Source organism: Heptranchias perlo, chromosome 21 (assembly GCF_035084215.1).
Source record: "Heptranchias perlo isolate sHepPer1 chromosome 21, sHepPer1.hap1, whole genome shotgun sequence".
Classification (NCBI taxonomy): domain Eukaryota; kingdom Metazoa; phylum Chordata; class Chondrichthyes; order Hexanchiformes; family Hexanchidae; genus Heptranchias; species Heptranchias perlo.
In genome coordinates, this window is record NC_090345.1 from 28,723,157 (window position 1) to 28,741,665 (window position 18,509).

Sequence of the window (18,509 nt, forward strand, 5' to 3'; positions counted from 1 at the left end):
GCTAGAACTGTCATACTGCACTAGTTCAGTCTCCTAGCATGTTTTTGCCCTTGGACTGCAGCAACTGCCACACTTTTATACAAACAAATTAAAGTACAAAATGTAAATGGAGAGGAAATAATAAGCAAACAATGCTATAAAATATTTAGCTGTTTCTTAAAAAAAGGGACAGGTTATCATGAAACCCAAAGACCACGTTCTGTGTTTGATATATGATGATGTTTGTGGGTTAATAGTTGCCCACTGCAGAAGCTCAAAAATGATAAGTGTCATTGTGGAAACTTGTGATTGATAGATGTGTATGGAAATTAGACTGATCGAGTGTCTAAGGCAGGATTCACCATCAACGTGTTCTGCCAAAGTGCACAGATTTCCATTTCATTGCATAGGGTCTCTGCTTTGTTGCAACTGCAGTTATCTGTAAAATTACAAAATCTAAACCATCATTTACAATGTGTACATTGAGTGCTTTAAACCATTTTAGTTTGACTGATAACTGAAGAGCAGATCAGGTACCAGTATCCCCACCCCCCACCCCAAACATCTCAGGGCAGGGTTCCTCCTGCACCCAAAATGCTCTTGAAATTGCGCTGGTTAGGTTACGCCAAGTTTCTGCTAAAATTTATTTGCATATTTACAGGTAAAATCTTCCATGGACCAGCACAATCGGGCAGCGTAATAGAATGTAATCGTTTCTTTTTCTTTTCATTAAAAAGTATTCCTTGATGTATTTAAGAGTGGTAACCTGGTGCAGTTTTATTAATACAGCTGAAAATGGGTTTATCAGTAAAAATATACAATTTTAGTAAGGGTGTCCAGTCCTCCACCTGTGAGTAACTTGATTTAAAATCACTGAAATTACTTTTTAAACAGACTATACTGAACCATTTAATAGTTTCATTGATGTACACTAGTCTGTTTCTTTAGTAAATTAAATATTTTTTGATATGGAAAAACATTTAAAACGTGCCTGCTGATGCCTGTGCGCCTCAGAAAATTAGCTCAATTTGAAGAGCCTTCCCAAACCAGCGCAATCGGTGGAATCTCACAATTTCAACCTGGGAGTGTGGCCCAATTTTGTGCGCAGGGCCTGACTCGGGTGACGTGAATCTTGAACCAGCATAAAAGATCACGGGAAAACAAGAATGCTAGTGGTTTTGAGCGTAACTCGCTTATGTTTAAAATTCACCGATCTTTTGCTCTGGTTCGGACGATTCCGCACTAATTGCGCTGATATAACTAGTGGAAACTCGACACCCCCATGCTTTATAATGCCAAATACTGAATAGATGAAGTGGGAATTTTACAATGGCGCATTAAATAATGATGTGATAAAGAAATGAAAGGAATAGAAGGTGGAGCATAAACACCAGCATGGACCAGTTGGGCCAAATGGCCTGTTTCTGTGGTGTGCATTCTATGTAAGAACTGTATTATATCCACATAATACAGCTGAAATATCAGAAAACACATCATGTCGACAGTTCAATACAGAATGCACAAAATATAATAATTAGTGGAACATTAAAGGATAGTTTGCTAAAGGGACATGATTAATTACATTTTGATGAGTAAGTGTAACTGCTTGAAAAGTTTTGGTGGAATAAAAGAATAAGGAACAACAAGCAAAACCTAAAGCTTAGCACACGATTCACGTGAGGAAAAATAACACATTTGCATTTTATACCATACGGTTTATAGTCATGTGGCAATTTAAATGTTTTATTAAACTATCTATGGTAACTTGATGACTAACTAAAAGTAATATAGCTACTGTGGTGGTCACCCTTTCATTACTTTTGGTACTTGCTTTTAGGGTCTAATAGAAGACTCAGAAACAGGGGGTTTCCCTGACAAGCTAGTCCTTTTTTGGTTGATCGCAACCTTAATTTCCTATTTTTTCACTGTACCCGTCGCCTCTTTGTACAAAAGCTCATCTAATTATTCTGTAAATCAGTTTATGCTATTTGCTTCAATAGGTAAATTATGATGTGTATATTTTCTTGTTTGCTAATGATAGTGAAACACTTGACATGAATATAAAGCGTGTTTCTCTGCTTTATACTCATGCAATCTTTTCCCTTAACATTAGTAAACAGAGGAAAATATACCCATATATGTGTCTCTTATCTTTCGTATGAAATTGTTTTCTGCCTGAATTTCCTATTTATTCATAATTTTAAAATGATAATTGTTCTCATGTTTTCAAAGCCTTTGTCAGTCAACAATTTGTCTGTATCCCTTTTTATAATTTTGAAAAGTTCAGTTAGATCATCTAACAATCTCTTTTCCAATGAAGCCGAACCCAGCTTTTCCCAATTTCAGTTTCATTCACACTTCAGTTTCACACTATCAATTTTAAGAGGATCAATGCTTTCTTTATACTTTTGACACCTGCATATATATTGAAACCACTTTATTGCTACTTGACATGTTTTCTGCATTTTGACATTCATTTGTTCTTTTTGCTCCTCTAATTGTGTGTGTCAGCCTGGCTCAATTTGTAGCACTCTTGCCCATAGGTCAGCAGGTTGAGTTTGAGCCCCACCAAACGGCTTGAGGGAATAAGCTAGGCTGACACTCCAGTGCATTGTTGAATGTGTTATCTTTGATGAAACATTAAACTGAGGTCCCGTCTGACTATTCTAGTGGTTCAGGTAGATATTGACGATCCCATGACACTATTCAGAGAAGAGCAGGGAGATCTCCTGGTTTCCCGGCCAACTTTCCGATCTCAACCAATAACGCTTGAAAAAAAGATTGAACGGTCGTTTATCTCATGACATGTTGTGGAACTTTGTCAATGCAGAATGACTCCTGTTTTTGCCTACATAACAATCACTGTAATTCACTGTGTAAAGTGCTTTGAGATGTGAAAGGTGTTAACTGGATGTTGCAGGAACTTAGCTGGAATGTGAGATGATTATTGATAGAAGTGTTTTTAATTTTTTTGTGGTTTGCTTAAAAAAAATTGTGGATGAGTGCTGGGCATCTGTGCTATCAGAAATGAGTTGAAGAGTCATTTGCTCTCAGAATCTTTTCCAAAAATGTTGCTACTCCTACTCAAAGGTAACTAATCTTTAGCTATACTGAATGTGTGCGTGTGCATGATCACATAACGAAATCATGAACTTCTGGACATGGGAATGGAGACAACAATAACAATTGGATGACTTTGCAGAATTTGAAATAACTCCTATACAATATCTATATTGTTCAGTTGTATTGCTATGGTAAATAAATCACTTTTTTCTAATATTTAACTGTGATCAGTATGTTGTCCTGTGATTCCATTTTATGTTTTCAGATTTAAACAACTTTCCTTACGTTTATTTTTAGACCTGATATAAATTAATACATAATTAAACAGTTCTTATTTCAAACTTAGTGCTTATGCACCATCAAGAAATTATCTAGTTTTGTCATCACCATAGGGGCTGAATGCTTCACCATCTGCTTTGTGCTTTTACATTCAATTCATTTGATCTCCTTTTAGTCGTAAACATATGGATTTCACAGCGCAGCAGAAATCGCTACAACAACATTGAATTACTATATTCGCAATATGCTTGGCCATTTATATTAGCATAAAAATATGACATTTGTTGTAAAAGAAATTGCTGAGCCATCTACATGGAAAAGGTTTGAAGTTTAAAAATGTAAAAGGCCTGTATGTGAGAAAAATGCTACAGAAGCACATGCTTTTTCAAAGTCATGTAAAAGCAGATACCTGGTAAGTTGCGCTCTTCTGTACAAAACATCAAGTCATAAATCATAAAATTCTTACCAATAAATCTTGTACAACCTTTTTTATCCTCATTTGTTATTAATGACAAGTAGGACTTAATATTTTCTTATTTTTTGCTAACAATGGTATTCCATTTTAACATAACATTTAATAGTATAATAGGATATCAATTTCTTTTCTCCAGGTCTTGATACTACCTATTTTGTGCAAAACTATTGATGGCAATTAGTTTGTAATCTTTTCTATGTATCAGCTGGAACATGATATATTCCATGAAAAAGAGTTATATATGTTTTTGGAAATGTCACCACAAAGCAGTTTTAAAATTTAAAGCTATTAGCTAAGCAAAATGCTGTCATCTTCATGCTAACCAACTAATATAAAATTAGGAAAGTTTTTCTACAGAAGGTTGCAGTGGATAAAGAATCAGTTTATGGATACCCCCATCTCTGACACTTCTGTATATGAAATGTTTGGTACATGACAATTAACTGTAAGTCAGTGCTGTAATATGGAGTTTTCAATAGAATTTAGCTGTTTTATGTGCTTTTGTGGTTTGCTTGGTGCACTGGGAGAACAGAAAGACAATGTAGTGAGAAGTGGAGAAATGCAGACAAGACTAATGAAGGCAAATAGAAACTTGAGAGACGCACAGAACAAAGGAATAAGAAAGAAAGACAAAAGGTTAAATTATGAATTACAAATTAAGAAATGCACAGGAAGAAGTAGCAAAGAAGAATAGGCATAGGTAAGGAAAAGTGAGAAGTAAACAAAGGTTGGGGGGGGGGGGAATATAGAAAATGCAGAGAGCTCAAAGAAATATGTTTGGGGCAAGAATTTTAGCCAGGAATTAAAATATTGGAAACAGTGAAATAATTTTGTTTTCTTGTCTTCTATAACACCATTGTATTATAGAATTTAAGATCATTATTTCTGGTGACTGTAAATAGCTACAGGTCTTTGTGATATCAGCATCTTTGTGGCTAACCAAGTGTTACCAAAAGTTGGATGCTCACTGACCATCCTTGTTCTGATCACAAAATATTCTGTCCATGCCGCACACCCAGGAAGTCTACCGAATCTGGTTTGTGTTGAAGACCCACTTTAGTGTCTCTGTGGTTCCAAAAATACAAATAGTGTTCAAAATTGTTTTGCTGGTGGCAGATTTACTAATGGCTGTTACCTCTACACAACTGTTTGTAATGGATGTAAGTATTTTCATGTAAAGTATGTGCCTCTAGAGTGTTCCACAGTGGGTTTCAAAGGTATCTTCTATTGCAGGTTTTCTCCTTGGATGAGCTGTAAAAGATGAAGAACACAACAAATCTCAGCAGATACTGGGAGTGGGGGGGGGGGGGGGGGGGGTTGGAAATAAGGACAAGATATGTCTGAAAACAGACTGATCACACTGGCACCAATGCTAGGAAGCAGATGTGTTCTAATAGGATCCCTATAGTTTACATCACAGTAGTGTGTCTACCTCACTGCTTGACTGATGGAATGGAGGATATGCAAAGCCCCATGGAATGGAATATTTTTAAAAAAACATTAACTACCTGGTCCACAGCTACGAGCACTTATTTTCTATTTGCACTACTTACCCTGGGTTCTTTTTTTCCTCTTTAAAATATTTTCCTTCTTGATGGTGTTGCCATGCTCCAGTAGAGGGGAAACAATGGTCATGGCTGCAGACTTCTCTATTGCATTTGTCAATACATTTTCTTGATAAACCAGCAGGAGGTGTAATTCAAGCAGTGCAAGCTGATACACATCCGTTTTTCCTTACCATGATGGAACGACTCCCTCCACTTGGTACTGCATTCAGCAGCCTGGTCAAGACCTGACAAAACTTGCCCAACCAAGGCAAGGAAGTCGGATTGACAGGTAATCCTGTAATTTAGAATTTCAAACCTCTTGTTGGGAGTCGAGCATTCAACCACTCGAGCCCCCACCCTGTGTAATTTAAGAAAATCTCTTGACATATAGTAGGTAATTCAATCATGCACAATTTGCAATAAATTTCACAGTATACTGCAAAAGGGAAAATCATTTTGACAGTAACCCTTTGAGGACTGCAATAGCATTCTTTTTTTAAAAAAAACATAGAATTCTGGGCGGTTATGAATAATATAGCAATAATTTAATTTAGTCCAGAGATTCGGAAAAGATCTCAAACAATGAGAGTGAAGTTCAATTAGTTCATGGATGTCATCTAAACACAAAGCTTAAGTCACCTACTTCTTACTCTAATTTTTTGATACAATGCTGTTAATAAAAGTGTAAAATAAGTTTAATTATTGTGAAACATTCACTATATTATGTCATCAGTGCAAAATAATAAGGAAGATATAATAAGGACATTGGTTTGCAGCAGTAAAGCTCTATTTAAAGGAATTAATAGCCTATAATGTATTGTAACAGGATTACATTATTTTCATTTTTTTTCCAAGCGTATAATGAATTAAATATTCAGTGGCCCTATCCATTTCTACCCTATAATATTGCATGTTAATTTTTTGGGAAATAATTTTGGCAGATGTTGAGAGAGGACAGATTTGTGTCCCAGAATTAATGCAAATTTGAAATACAAGTTACTAAAATTGCTGGCTTTTTACAAAAATTAGTGGACATCCCTAGCCTGCCTACTCTAATTTATGGGATTACTGTTATGCAAGTTAGGTACAGGCAAGACATGACGGAGCTCCTTCAGCAATGTCGTGAACTGAATTTAAACAAATGAAAGTAATGACAAAATTTAAATTTATATTGTCTATAGATTGTGATATTTAATTATTCTGATGACCTTATTTTCAAACATTTTAAAATTTGATGCAGGTACACAGTATCTTGAGCACCATAAGAAATTGCTCTTAAGTTTGGTATTTTCAGATCAGTCGCATGCAATTGAAATTTCCCCAGGAATAAGGCATTGACTCGACAAATCAAAAAACTTTATTCCTGTGACAAGGCTCTTCCAGTTGCAAAGCTGTTGTAATAGATTTCAATGAACCATATTTTTGAACAAAGAAACTGTCAGGGCATAGGCGAAAAAGTAGAATGGTTACTTTAAATTCTATTGCACTGGTGTAGAAATTGCACATGCAGTAAAACTTCAAAATACCACCAGATACCAAGCTTGCAGATGACAAGAGACTGCATGAAATAGTGACTTGCAATATAAACACTAAAAGCTTATGAAAACTATCAATATAATAAGAACATTAGAAAAATTAAAGCTAAGAAAAGGCTTCTGGCCTTTTGAAGCTCATTCCCTATAATCTTAGCTCTCCCATGATATTATCCAACTGTATTTTCAACTACCCCAATATTTTTGCTTCTATGAGCCTATCTGTGAGATTTATTGCAAATTATTCTGAGTAATAACATTCTTCCTGATATCTGTTTTAAATTTACTTTTCTCTCATTTCATATTTATGTCCTCCTAATGTTATTTTTCTGGCTTGCCTTCAAGTGGTAATTTTGGTTTACCTTATCTATGCCATTTAATGTTTTATATACCTCAATGAAGTCCACCTTTACCCCACCTTCTCTTTAGACTGTAAAGATTGATGATATGGCAAATTGTGTTTAATAGAAATCACTTAGTTGCTGGTGATGATCACATTCCTGTGCTTGTGTACTAGCTGTTGTTACACCTGCATTTATATACAACCAAATCATCTAGAACTGTGGCTTACAATGTGACAATTTCGCACTACTTCAAGAAACTCCTTAGTATTTTATCCTTATTGGTGTCTTGGAAACAATAAGATGGAGGGGTGGAGGTGGGAAGAAGAATGAGCTATAATATAACAGACTTCCAATCACCCTGCCATTCGCTATTTCCAATTTAATCGTCTATGTCTGCTTCAGATATTTCACACCGGATACCATTGCAATCGAGTCCAGAATGATAGGGATCATCAGTCTCATCTATTAAATTGCAGTCTTCCTATTCAACTGCTTTTACTGTCATGGTATGTCGGTTGGAAACAATTCTTCAGCCCTACCAGCTGTTAAAGTGTTAGCCTTCTATTCTGTTTCTTATTGCTGCTGCTGCTAGACAGCAATCCTAGAAAATGGTGCCAGACTCACTTAAAACAGCAGAAATTGTGTAAAGCTGTGTTGTTCTTTCTCAGTTCTTTCTTGCTTTTGACTAGTTTAAGACACTGAACAATTGGTGTGAGCTATATGGTCCAGTAAATAGAAGCTGAAAATGTAAACTCTTATAAATTATTCTAAGGAAAGGGGAAGAAGATAAGATTTAGAGTAACAAATGTAACTGCACAATGCACAAGTGTTTGGTTGGATATCTTAAAAAAATCTTTGCCGATAATTTCTTTGGCGGTTCTCCCGATTGTCCGCCATAACTTTAGTGTAAGATTAGTGGAAACCGCTGACGTGCATAAGCAGGATTTCTGTCAAAGTTATGGCTACTGATTGGGAGAACTCTCGAGGAAATTCCAAGTATGTCCAAGTGTTTTCAAAATTGGCACCTAGACTTATGTTCAGTTTTCCCAAGCATACAATGTATTGTGACCCTATACATTGCCACTTAATAATACTTAAAAAAATCATAGAAAATAACTTTGACATCTTCAGATAGAAGAACATTTTTGAGCACCTAATACTAACCCTTAATATTTTTAAGTAAATAGTGATTTTTGGCCTAGTTCATTAAAATCAATGACATATTACAAGATTCAAATGATTATACAACTTGACAACATTGTTCAGAAAGTATTGGAATATTTTGGACGTGAGAAATTGGAGTGAAGCATATCTCGCTGCCTGTATAACGTTGTTATTAAAATACACCTTAAAATTAATTTGGTACATTACAATCTGCTGCACGGCACAGCTTTCATTTAGTCACTGATACACAGCACAACAGATAATCATCAAATTATATAAAGATTATGGTGTATCGTTCTAATAATCCAAAGTATACAGAGAATGCCAAGAGCTGAAAACAATTCCCTTCGCTCTTTTATGAAACACTTCATCTAAACTCTTGTAAACCAGCCTTCGTTTTAGTAACATTTTAAAAATACATATTTAATCACTTTACAATTTGATACTTGGCTGTCATAATTTATTCTGCATTCACCATTAGTTACCTACTTCATTTTTTCTGGAATGTACAGATTTACCTGAAGATTGTAACCTATTGTAAAAAAAATTGTTAAAAAGCCTTTTAGTTTCCATCCAGAGCAAAATATATTTTTCAGAGTTCAAGTTAGTGCCGAATATCAGGGTTGGTATTTTCTTTAAAAAATGGGCAAGTTTAATTGATATTCTGGGTTGAATTTGGATAGCCAAACCAGCTGTTGCCTTGTAAATAATTTCAATGATAAACATTCTTTTCAGTAGACCATTGCTGGTTAATGTCCAGGATGTGTTTTTTTTTCCCTTTTGTAAACAATTTTACAACACCAAGTTATAGTCCAGCAATTTTATTTTAAATTCACAAGCTTTCGGAGGCTTCCTCCTTCCTCAGGTAAATTTTTTTTTCCCTGTTGAGTTAACAACTGTAGATCTTCTAATGATCTGTTTAAATGAAAAAGAACGTTATGAATTGCAGATTGTTAAACATAAGCTGTTTACAGTGGCACTCCGATACAGATAATGGTCCTTTATTTCATAATTTTTTTTCCCAGATTGTAAAGAGCATTTCTGTAGGGCACTGCATTTGTCACTCAATTCTGAACTGCATGAGAAAGGCAATACTAGGAAGAGGCTAAGTAAAGATGTCTAAAGTCAATGAAGAATGGTATTTTGAACGGTAAATTCTGCAGGCAAAATAAGCAAAGGATAACTTTGACATTGTAAAAGTATCTCAGCAGAGATAGATGGTATCATAGGTATTAACAGGAAAGTCATAGGATGGAAGTGAATGTGTTTCTATGGAAGCTGTAAATCTGAAGATCAGGGCCACAGGGTGACACTTTATCATCTGAATCATTTGAACTCGGGCCTTACTTATAAGGGACTGACACTTCTTAAATGGATGAAGTACTGGGTCACTGCAAGGAAAAAAGGTACATATCTGAGATACACCTGAGTAGTATGTCAGTCTCAAGATTAGCAATCACATGGGTCATGTCTTTTAAAAGCATGATTTATAACAAAAGCTTTGACTTATTTAAACTTAATGGTAGGTGCGAAGGGAATTGATTGTTTTTATCTTATTTATTTAAAGCTTACAGCAAATAATGGGTTATTTAAGCATTTGACTTTCAGATGTTAAATACTTCATTTATGTGACACTGGGTAATCTAGTTAACAATCCCCCCAAAATATCCAGGATTCAGGAAGTTTGCTTAGCTAGGGAAAATTTGAAATTGTCTTTAAAAGAAAAGCTTTAATAAATGATACTTAATGTACTTTACCTTTTTATTTCTTGTATAGATTTTATTGTGCTTTATGCTCAAGGTTTCAATCATGTAATTTCTGCCAATGTGATTTCATGTAATCTAATGGCTATAATGAATATTTTAAACCTGAAATTTAAAAATGCACCAAACCAGAGAAAATGCTATCATGCGTAATATTTTCTGAATCAAGAAAATATCATTAAAAATAGTTTTTAACCAGTTGAAATAAAATATTCAATTTGAGGACTGTAAATGTTTAATTTTTTGCTTTTTTCAGTTCGGTATAAAACAGTTGGCAGACCGTTCATTTAGAATACTTACATTTAAGATGCCATTTGGAGCTCTGTAGAATGTATCATAACAATTTTTTTAATTGTTTCTGCGGAAATACTAGTAAAGAGCAATCAAATTGAACACCAATTTGGTTGTTCTGCCTCTGGTAAAACCCAGAAATGAGCCCGTGTTGATCCATTTAACATATAGTGCATTGAAACTGCCCTATCTACTTACCACCACAATCTCATTCTGTGTGCTGGTAAGGAGATTGCATGTGCATATGGATAAATGAAATGGGCAAGCACAATGACCACTGGTTTCCTTTTGAAACTCAAAACAGGCACTCAAATGTGAACAATATGTACATGGCAATGCAGTAGCAGTCCCAAGTTACTGTAGAAGTAGGAATGTCATGGAATATGGGCAATGTAACGTGACTAGCAAAAGCGAGGCAGCATTGTTTGATGTGCCTCGTTCACTCTAGGTTGTCCAACTTGGTGGGAGAGCCCTCATTTGCTTCCAGTCTTACCTATCCGATCGTATCCAGAGCATCTCTAGCAATGATTGATTTTCCCACTCCCACACGTCACCTTAGGAATGCCTCAAAGATCCATCCTTGGCTCTCTCCACTTTCTCAATTACACGCTGCTTCTTGGTGACATCATCTGCAGACATGGGGTCAGCTTTCACATCTACATTAGGCTCTTATTTTAATAAATGTTTTCATAGTGGAAATTCTGTTTTAATCAGCAAGGCAGCACCAACCTTCATAATTTGAATTCTTGATAAGAATTTACTTGTTGACCAATCTAAATTTTTAAGAAAAAAATGTGACTCTTATTACACACATTCCCAATTGCAATACTATTTAGACTATAGCACCCTACTGTTTGCAACATAGTTTCTCATTATTCTCATGCAACCACACACCAAATAGCATGTGTGTAATTGAGGAAAATGAGTTGACAGGGGTTCTAAAATGAACTATTAACTGATCAAACTTGCCACAATACTAGGTTTTCCAGCAGGCTAATTCCCAAATGATTATCTGGAACTCTTGACAACCTGATCATTTAAACATATTATGTATGAATCATGCCAGTCTAGTCTTACAATGATTACCTGTTTTAGGATCTTATTGTTATCCGTCACAATAAAATAAATGTTAGGTAAGCGAGAGAGGAACAGTTGTGTAGAAATTATGGGGAGTATTACCTAGTTCTCCATTACCCCTAAAAAATTTTTAAAAACCTCCAAAACAAAATGTAAAATTTGATTGCTGCTTTGTAGCCCTCTTTCAATCCTTTCTGCTACCTGGCCTCTGACTCCACAAGACCTGACCTTTGTCATGAGTCTCTTATATATCACCTTATCGAAGGCCCTCTGAAAGTCCATTGTTTACTCTTTCTGTTATTTCTTCAAAGAATTCATTAAGGTTGGTTCAGAAATCCATGCTAACTTGCTGACTTTTTATTATAATCTCTGTCTCTGGGTATTTTGCTATCATCTTTTAGCAAAGATTCTAGTATCTTTCCTATCACTGACGTTAAGCTAACTGATCTATAATTAGTTGGATTAGCTCTATCTCGTTTTTTGAAGCTAGGAATTACATTTGCTGTCTGCCAGTTCTGTGGAACCATTCCCTTTCTCTATTGAATTTCCTATTTTGACATTGAATCTAAATATGTCGTGATTGCTATTTCCTCATTCTCTCAACGATTTCAGATGCATGGCTTCTTTGCTTGCCTGTGTTGTATCTCATTTCATCCCAATATTGCTACAACTTAATCACATCAGAATGACTAGAAAATGAATGTTAATGAAGATCTACCACAGAGGGCATGCTTTTATTCTACAATAAAAATACCACTGGTTCAGACACTGCTCTTGTTGATGTACCAATGAGAGATCCTTTTGGGTTTTCTGTTTATCGCCTATTACTTTGTTATCCCACCTTTCTGTGGTCATGCTACATCCTATGCACTTTGTCTGCAATTTTCCTAATGCGAATGGTTTTGGGCCTCATCTAAATAATCCAGGTCAGTCTCCAACCCAAAACCGGTGGGAGTGACGCAGGGCTGGCAGTTGGAAGCAAAATTCGGGTCAGGAGTCCGAGGCCGCCGAGGACCCAATAAATTAGGCTTCCGCTTGCCTGGAGCAGGAGCCTCGGCTGACTACAAAGTCAGCGAAGGTAAAATGTCATCGGGCAGGAACGGTGCGGCCATGGGCCGGTAAATAGACCTGGGTGGGTTTAACCCTTACCACGCACCATTCCCGCCAGGCGGGGTATTAAAATTGACCCCAATAGAACAAGGGTGTTTTGTACTCTTACGTGAACATCATTGGCCACTGCTTTAACTGTGGAGTTTGTCACAAAAGTATTAAAAACACTATTTCCACTGGATTTGATAATATATTTTAATTTTCCAATAAAATATATGAAAAATTGGTTTCCTTTTGTTGTTAGAGAAGGATAGGACAAATTCAATTTCACTTTCCCCACAGCAGTAATAAACTTAAATCTGCTCTAACTCTCCAGAATAGAAAGCAACAGCAATTTTATTTTGAGACTTAAAAATGAAACTAGCTAAATTAAATAAAATACAGAGTTCAGGGAGTGAGTCCGAGGCAGTAATTTAATCGCGGGGATGAGTTAATATTCATAAATCACTGATGTCATCTGAACACCTTGATTAGATTATAGTCTTGTTACTCTTCACTCTTAGGTATCCATTTTTCCAAGATATAATTGTGTGTTGTTTATGCATGTCAACGTTCCATTTTGTGATAGTAAATGAAATACTTTTTTTCCACTTTGCACCCAGTGACATTGTCAAAAGCTTCTACCTATCTTATGGTCTGAGTCCTAACTATCAAATCTCACTTCAATTAAGGTATCTTGAGTGACTAGTCCAGGTTTTATAGAAATAAAGTTGATTTGTACACCTTGAGTCATAATGACATGTGATGTAGGTGCAAACTTATTAATGACTAAAATCTTTCAACACTGAATGGTGCCATAACGTAGCCTCTTTTTGAATATAATTTCGTATAGGATAATATATTCTTAATTGGAAGATACTTATATTCACATTGGTGTTACCTTGCATCTACAATTCTGATTATACCATTAACAGTTTTTAATATTTTGAAATGTCACGCACTAGTGGCAGATGTTAAATTTCGCAACAGTATCTGTACATCAGTGATGTTCTCGTAAGACCCAAGTGCGCTCAGAGTGAGGCAAAAGAAATGCAAGTTGGTGTTACAGCAGCAGTCTATATTTCTGTGAAGTACAATATGTTAGAAAAAAATTAATTTGAGCATATGAGAAGGATGGACAGGAAAAGACCAGCTGTTCCATCGAGACTGCCCCTCACAGTCATGGTGCCTTAAGCATCATGATTCACAACAGCCCCCACCCACCAGCAGCCATGTAATCTCCATAGTCAATTTAGGGGAAAATTCCACTCCGACCTCCTTGGGTGATCAAAACTAGTCCAGGATCAAATTTAGTCCCGGACAAAAAACATTAACAGTGACAACTAGAGGCTAGATTTTCCTCCTTGGCCGGTTTACCAGTGAAATAGCACTGGAACTGCACTTCTGCCAGCCCCGTGTTACACTTCCAAGAACCATTCAAATTTTTATCAGTGTACCTTTATTAAATATTCATGGGCTCCCAGCAATATTAGGCAGAGGGGTGGGAGGGGGAGAAAAATCTGGTGCTGCAGCAGCTGAAAAGTCCAGGGCAGCCATTTTCTATCTGTAACAAGTGGCTCAATGCAGTATGTGAAGCTGGTAATTACTTCAGGGTACTGAGCCCACAAATTTAAAAGTCTCCTCAGTTCAGGCATCATTATCTGCAATGCAGCCCAACCTTTTGGCCCCACGGGAAGGAGACCCACGCAGGGCATGATCCAGGCTCCGTGGAAGAAAATGGACTTGACAGTGTGTGCCATCTCCCCACAGTGCCAGAGGAAGTTAACTGACCTGGCCTGGGTGTCCAACATAACTGGAAGCAGTCATAATTTGTAACCATGCACTGTAATAAGCATCATTCCTAGCTGTAGCCACCTTGCCCGTACTGCAGTAAAAATCGTCTAACTTTGGAGCAACGTGCTGAAGGTGCCACAATACTCTTTGCGCCCGCTTCCTTCTCCTGCGAATGTTCCTTTACTCGCAGTAAATAAGTTGGGAAGCAGTGGAAGACTGATATGATGGGTATCTCATTTCATCATCCATAAGATGGCAACTCCGACAGTGCAGCACTCCCTCAATACTGCGCTGAAGTGTCTGCCTGGTTTTTGTGCTCAAGTTTCAGGAGTCAGACTTAAACCCACAACCTTCTGACTCAGGCTACCAACTGAGCCACAGCTGACACATATGGAATGCAAGCTAGATGCCAGAAAGCACTCCTTAAATGGAGGCAAGAGCAGATACTGACGTTAATCGAGGTCCCGACCATCCGCTCAGTTGAGCGTAAAAGATCCCAAGGCACTATTGGAAGAAGAGCAGGGGAGTTCTTCCTGGTGTCCTGGCCAATATTTATCCCTCAACCAACATCACTTAAAAACAGATTATCTGATTATTGCTGTTTTTGGGACCTTGCTGTGCGCAAGTTGGCTGCCACGTTTCCTACATTACAACAGTGACTACACTTTAAAACTACTTCATTGACTGTAAAGTGCTTTGGGACGTTTGGAGGCCATGAAAGATGCTATATAAATCCAATTTTTTTCTTTCATATGGTGACATACAGACCTTCACCTTTTCTTAATGGGGAATCAGTATGCAACAAAGGCAATGAAGTGCCACCTCAATCCCCATGAACTTCCTACCATTGTACAAGTTGGAGGCTAGGATTGACCAGGCACACAACAGTAGGCACCAAGGGAAGGCATAATGGTCTTAAACATTAGGATAGTTGTCAGATTTATTTTTACTGAAATATTTTTATCAATGATAGGAAATGTGCAGTACAATTTAGGGCAAGGTGGGAGAATGCCTAGTAGAATTTTTTCCCAAATGTGAGCTGTGGTAATTCTGGAGGAAGAGCTGCATGTCAGCAAAAAAACTGAGTTCAGTTCCTTGCCAAAGGGGAACCATGATAGTAGGACTCATTTAGCTGAAGGTCTCCCTTGTGAGCTCAGCCCACAGCTGGCTAGCAGCTGGCACAACTCAGTTATTGCTTTGTGAGGGAAGCACAACCTCATCTAGCATTACCGCGTTGCGAGGTTGAAGTAGAGGTGTGGGTACCAGCGGGTAGGGGATATGGTCTTGGGAGAATTAGGGCGGTAAAAGGAGAAAGTAAGAATATTACATGAAAAAAATTGTAAATGTCTAATGCTAAATATTCAAATCAAAGTGAATGTATTTCCAGCCATAATATTTGTTATCCAAATGCTACCTTGTTCAAATTTTTCTGAGGACAAAGATATTACTGAACCATAAGTGCTGAAAGGATTATTATAGTTTAAAAATAACTATTAGTTGCTATTAGAAAAGTAGGGGGTGATTGTTTAAGTACTTATAATGACCAGTGATTTGTTTATGTAGGTTGCCAAGAAGAACAAGACAAGCCACTGCAAGCAAGTGACAGCAGCTCTGCAAAGTCCTGTTGGTACCATCCAAGTATGCGGCTGTGAAGAAGGCATTCACTCCATTCAGCTCCAGGAGAATTTTATACCCGAGGACAGGTGTGTACATGATGATTGGCCTTCAGTTATTTGACTAATTATACTTATTGACAGACAAGAAAAAGCCCCTCCCCCCAATGTAATAGAACACATTTAATCAAATCTAAATGCTTTTATCAAATAATAAACCAAGAGTTTACCTTGAATTAATAAACAGGTTTCAAAGAAAAAGTAATTCGCTGAAGTGCCATAGATGAATTACTTTAAAAAAAATTAGGGTTTTGCTGTCATTGAAGCCTTACCTTATCCACATTCCACTTACTAGATGTGAAAGTTAAGCCAACATAGGTTGTTCACCAAAAAAAATGAAAAATGTTTGTGTTGATCATTGAGTCTTAAATGAATTTGAAGAAAATTGCCTTAATTAGAATGGCATAGCGCAGTCTGTGGTTCTAGTTTTAAGTGTATTATGAAATCAAAATGAATATGCTGGGATGTTGAATTGCATTTCGTAAATAGAAAGAGTGAAATTCATTCACAGTAACTAGAATCTCTCTGAATAAACACAAATTCCAACAACAATAGTGAATAAGACTTTTAAGAGTTAAAAGAACTGTGTCTAAGAGTGAATAAAACAAAGCTTTGTATTATGGAATAACTTTTTAGTGTGACACACATGGCAATTGTATTGAACTGATATCATCAGATGTAAAGAAAAGATGCTGTGAATAATTCGAATAGTCTTTCATCATACACAAGAACGGCTGTACCTTCCTGTGATTTAATAAATGTGATACTTTTCAGTAGGTGGTGCATGTATCTGTATTGTGGTTGCATTAGCTTGATAAGCTCTGAGAGTGGGAATTTTGCCTTACAATGAGTTTTACAGCTGAACTGGAATAGAATATAGTACTTGGTTCTAGCTGAACAGATAAATAGTCAAATGTAAATTTTTGTCACAATGGAATATGAAAGTTTCTTAGCTTCTGCATGTTGGAATACGCTTACCTAGACTTTAAAAACAGTGTTGCTGGGATCAGTATGTTATGGTTGATCCCTCTTGATGGCATACTGAACCTTATGGCTGCATAATCTGTATTATTTGCATTTTTTAACTGAGGCAAGCCAATATCCTCGACCCAATCATTGAAAAATCCCTTAGTAGTGTAATCTGTTCCACTAATATGCATCATTTGGTACAGCAAGCATTTTTTTTACATCATTTACTATTTAAGATGAAAAACAATCTCGGAATTTGTATATTCAGCAGATTGTGTGCAATAATTAGACTAGGTTCCTAACTGCAATACTTAGTTTATAAACACTGTTCTTCTATTGACAGTTTTTATTTTAGCACAAATGCTTAACCATTACAGGATTACAGGAACATTCAGCCAAGATAGCTGAGAAAAATGTTGTTAGATTATTTTTAGCATGGTTCAAATTGTTAAAACGGATGACAAGGTACTAATACTGAGCTTTCTTGTACTCATTGGTGGATTGCAGTTAAATCACTAGGATTTTGAGTTCAGAAAGGATGTATATCTGAAAATAGCCGATTTATATATGGTGTACAGTTCTAAAATTGAAAATCTTAGTCATTAAGCTGCTCAATTGTTTTTGAGTTTAACAGTACCAAAATAGTTACATAATTCAATATAAGGGTAGATTATTATTTTAAATATTTTTATTTGATTTCTCTAGTGTTAACATTATTCCCAAGGCACAAAGTAGTTGAATATTTGAAATCTGCTAAATTCATATTCTGTCACTTTTTTGAGGTAGCAAAAACCATGTTCTGTTGGACAGCTGGCTAAATTCCTGACAAATAAGTGCCTTGAGATCTATAACTACTCTTAAATTACAAGTTTCCTACATTACAACAGTGACTATGGGGGTGATTTTAACCCCCAAGAACGGGTGGGTTGGGAGCGGGTGGGAGTTGAAAATAATTGTTTTTTTGGGTCGCAACTGCAAAATTTTCAGACTTTGCATTTCCAGTGGGAAGCCTGTAATTTACACGCCCAAGTTACATCCGGAAATAAAGCCGGGTTGTGGTCGCGATCCAAAAAACAACTATTTTCAACTCCCACCTGTTCTTGGGGGTTAAAATCACCCCCTATATTTCAAAAGTACTTGATTGATTGCAAAGCACTTTGGGATGTCCTGAATTCATGAAAGACGCTATATAAATGCAAGTCTTTTTTTTCTTTTAAGATGGCCATTCTTTAAGCATTTTGGGCAATAGCCAGAGACAGGATTGAACAGCATGTTGGATCAAAGAAGTTAAAGGGGCACATGTTATTAGCTTGAAAATTCATATAGCTGATTTAATGTGTGTTATAAAAAATTGCATCCAAGGGCTAGAATGTTTGACTAATATGACACAAATACAAACTTTGTCTCAATCTCAAAATAAAATGAGTGTGATTGACTTGGGTGTGGCTCAAGGATGTTTTCAGGCATGGG

The 18,509-nt window shown here is 36.5% G+C and overlaps 1 protein-coding gene across 4 annotated transcripts in view; it reads left to right on the forward strand.

Moving 5' to 3' along the window:
- Positions 1-18,509, forward strand: part of mgmt (O-6-methylguanine-DNA methyltransferase) — a 372,467-nt gene that overhangs the window by 161,248 nt on the left and 192,710 nt on the right. For all 4 annotated transcript variants that reach the window (XM_068002376.1, XM_068002377.1, XM_068002375.1 and 1 more), the window contains one exon: positions 15,961-16,100. In XM_068002376.1, coding sequence (XP_067858477.1) covers positions 15,961-16,100 — 140 coding nt within the window. The remainder of the gene's footprint in view (positions 1-15,960; positions 16,101-18,509) is intronic.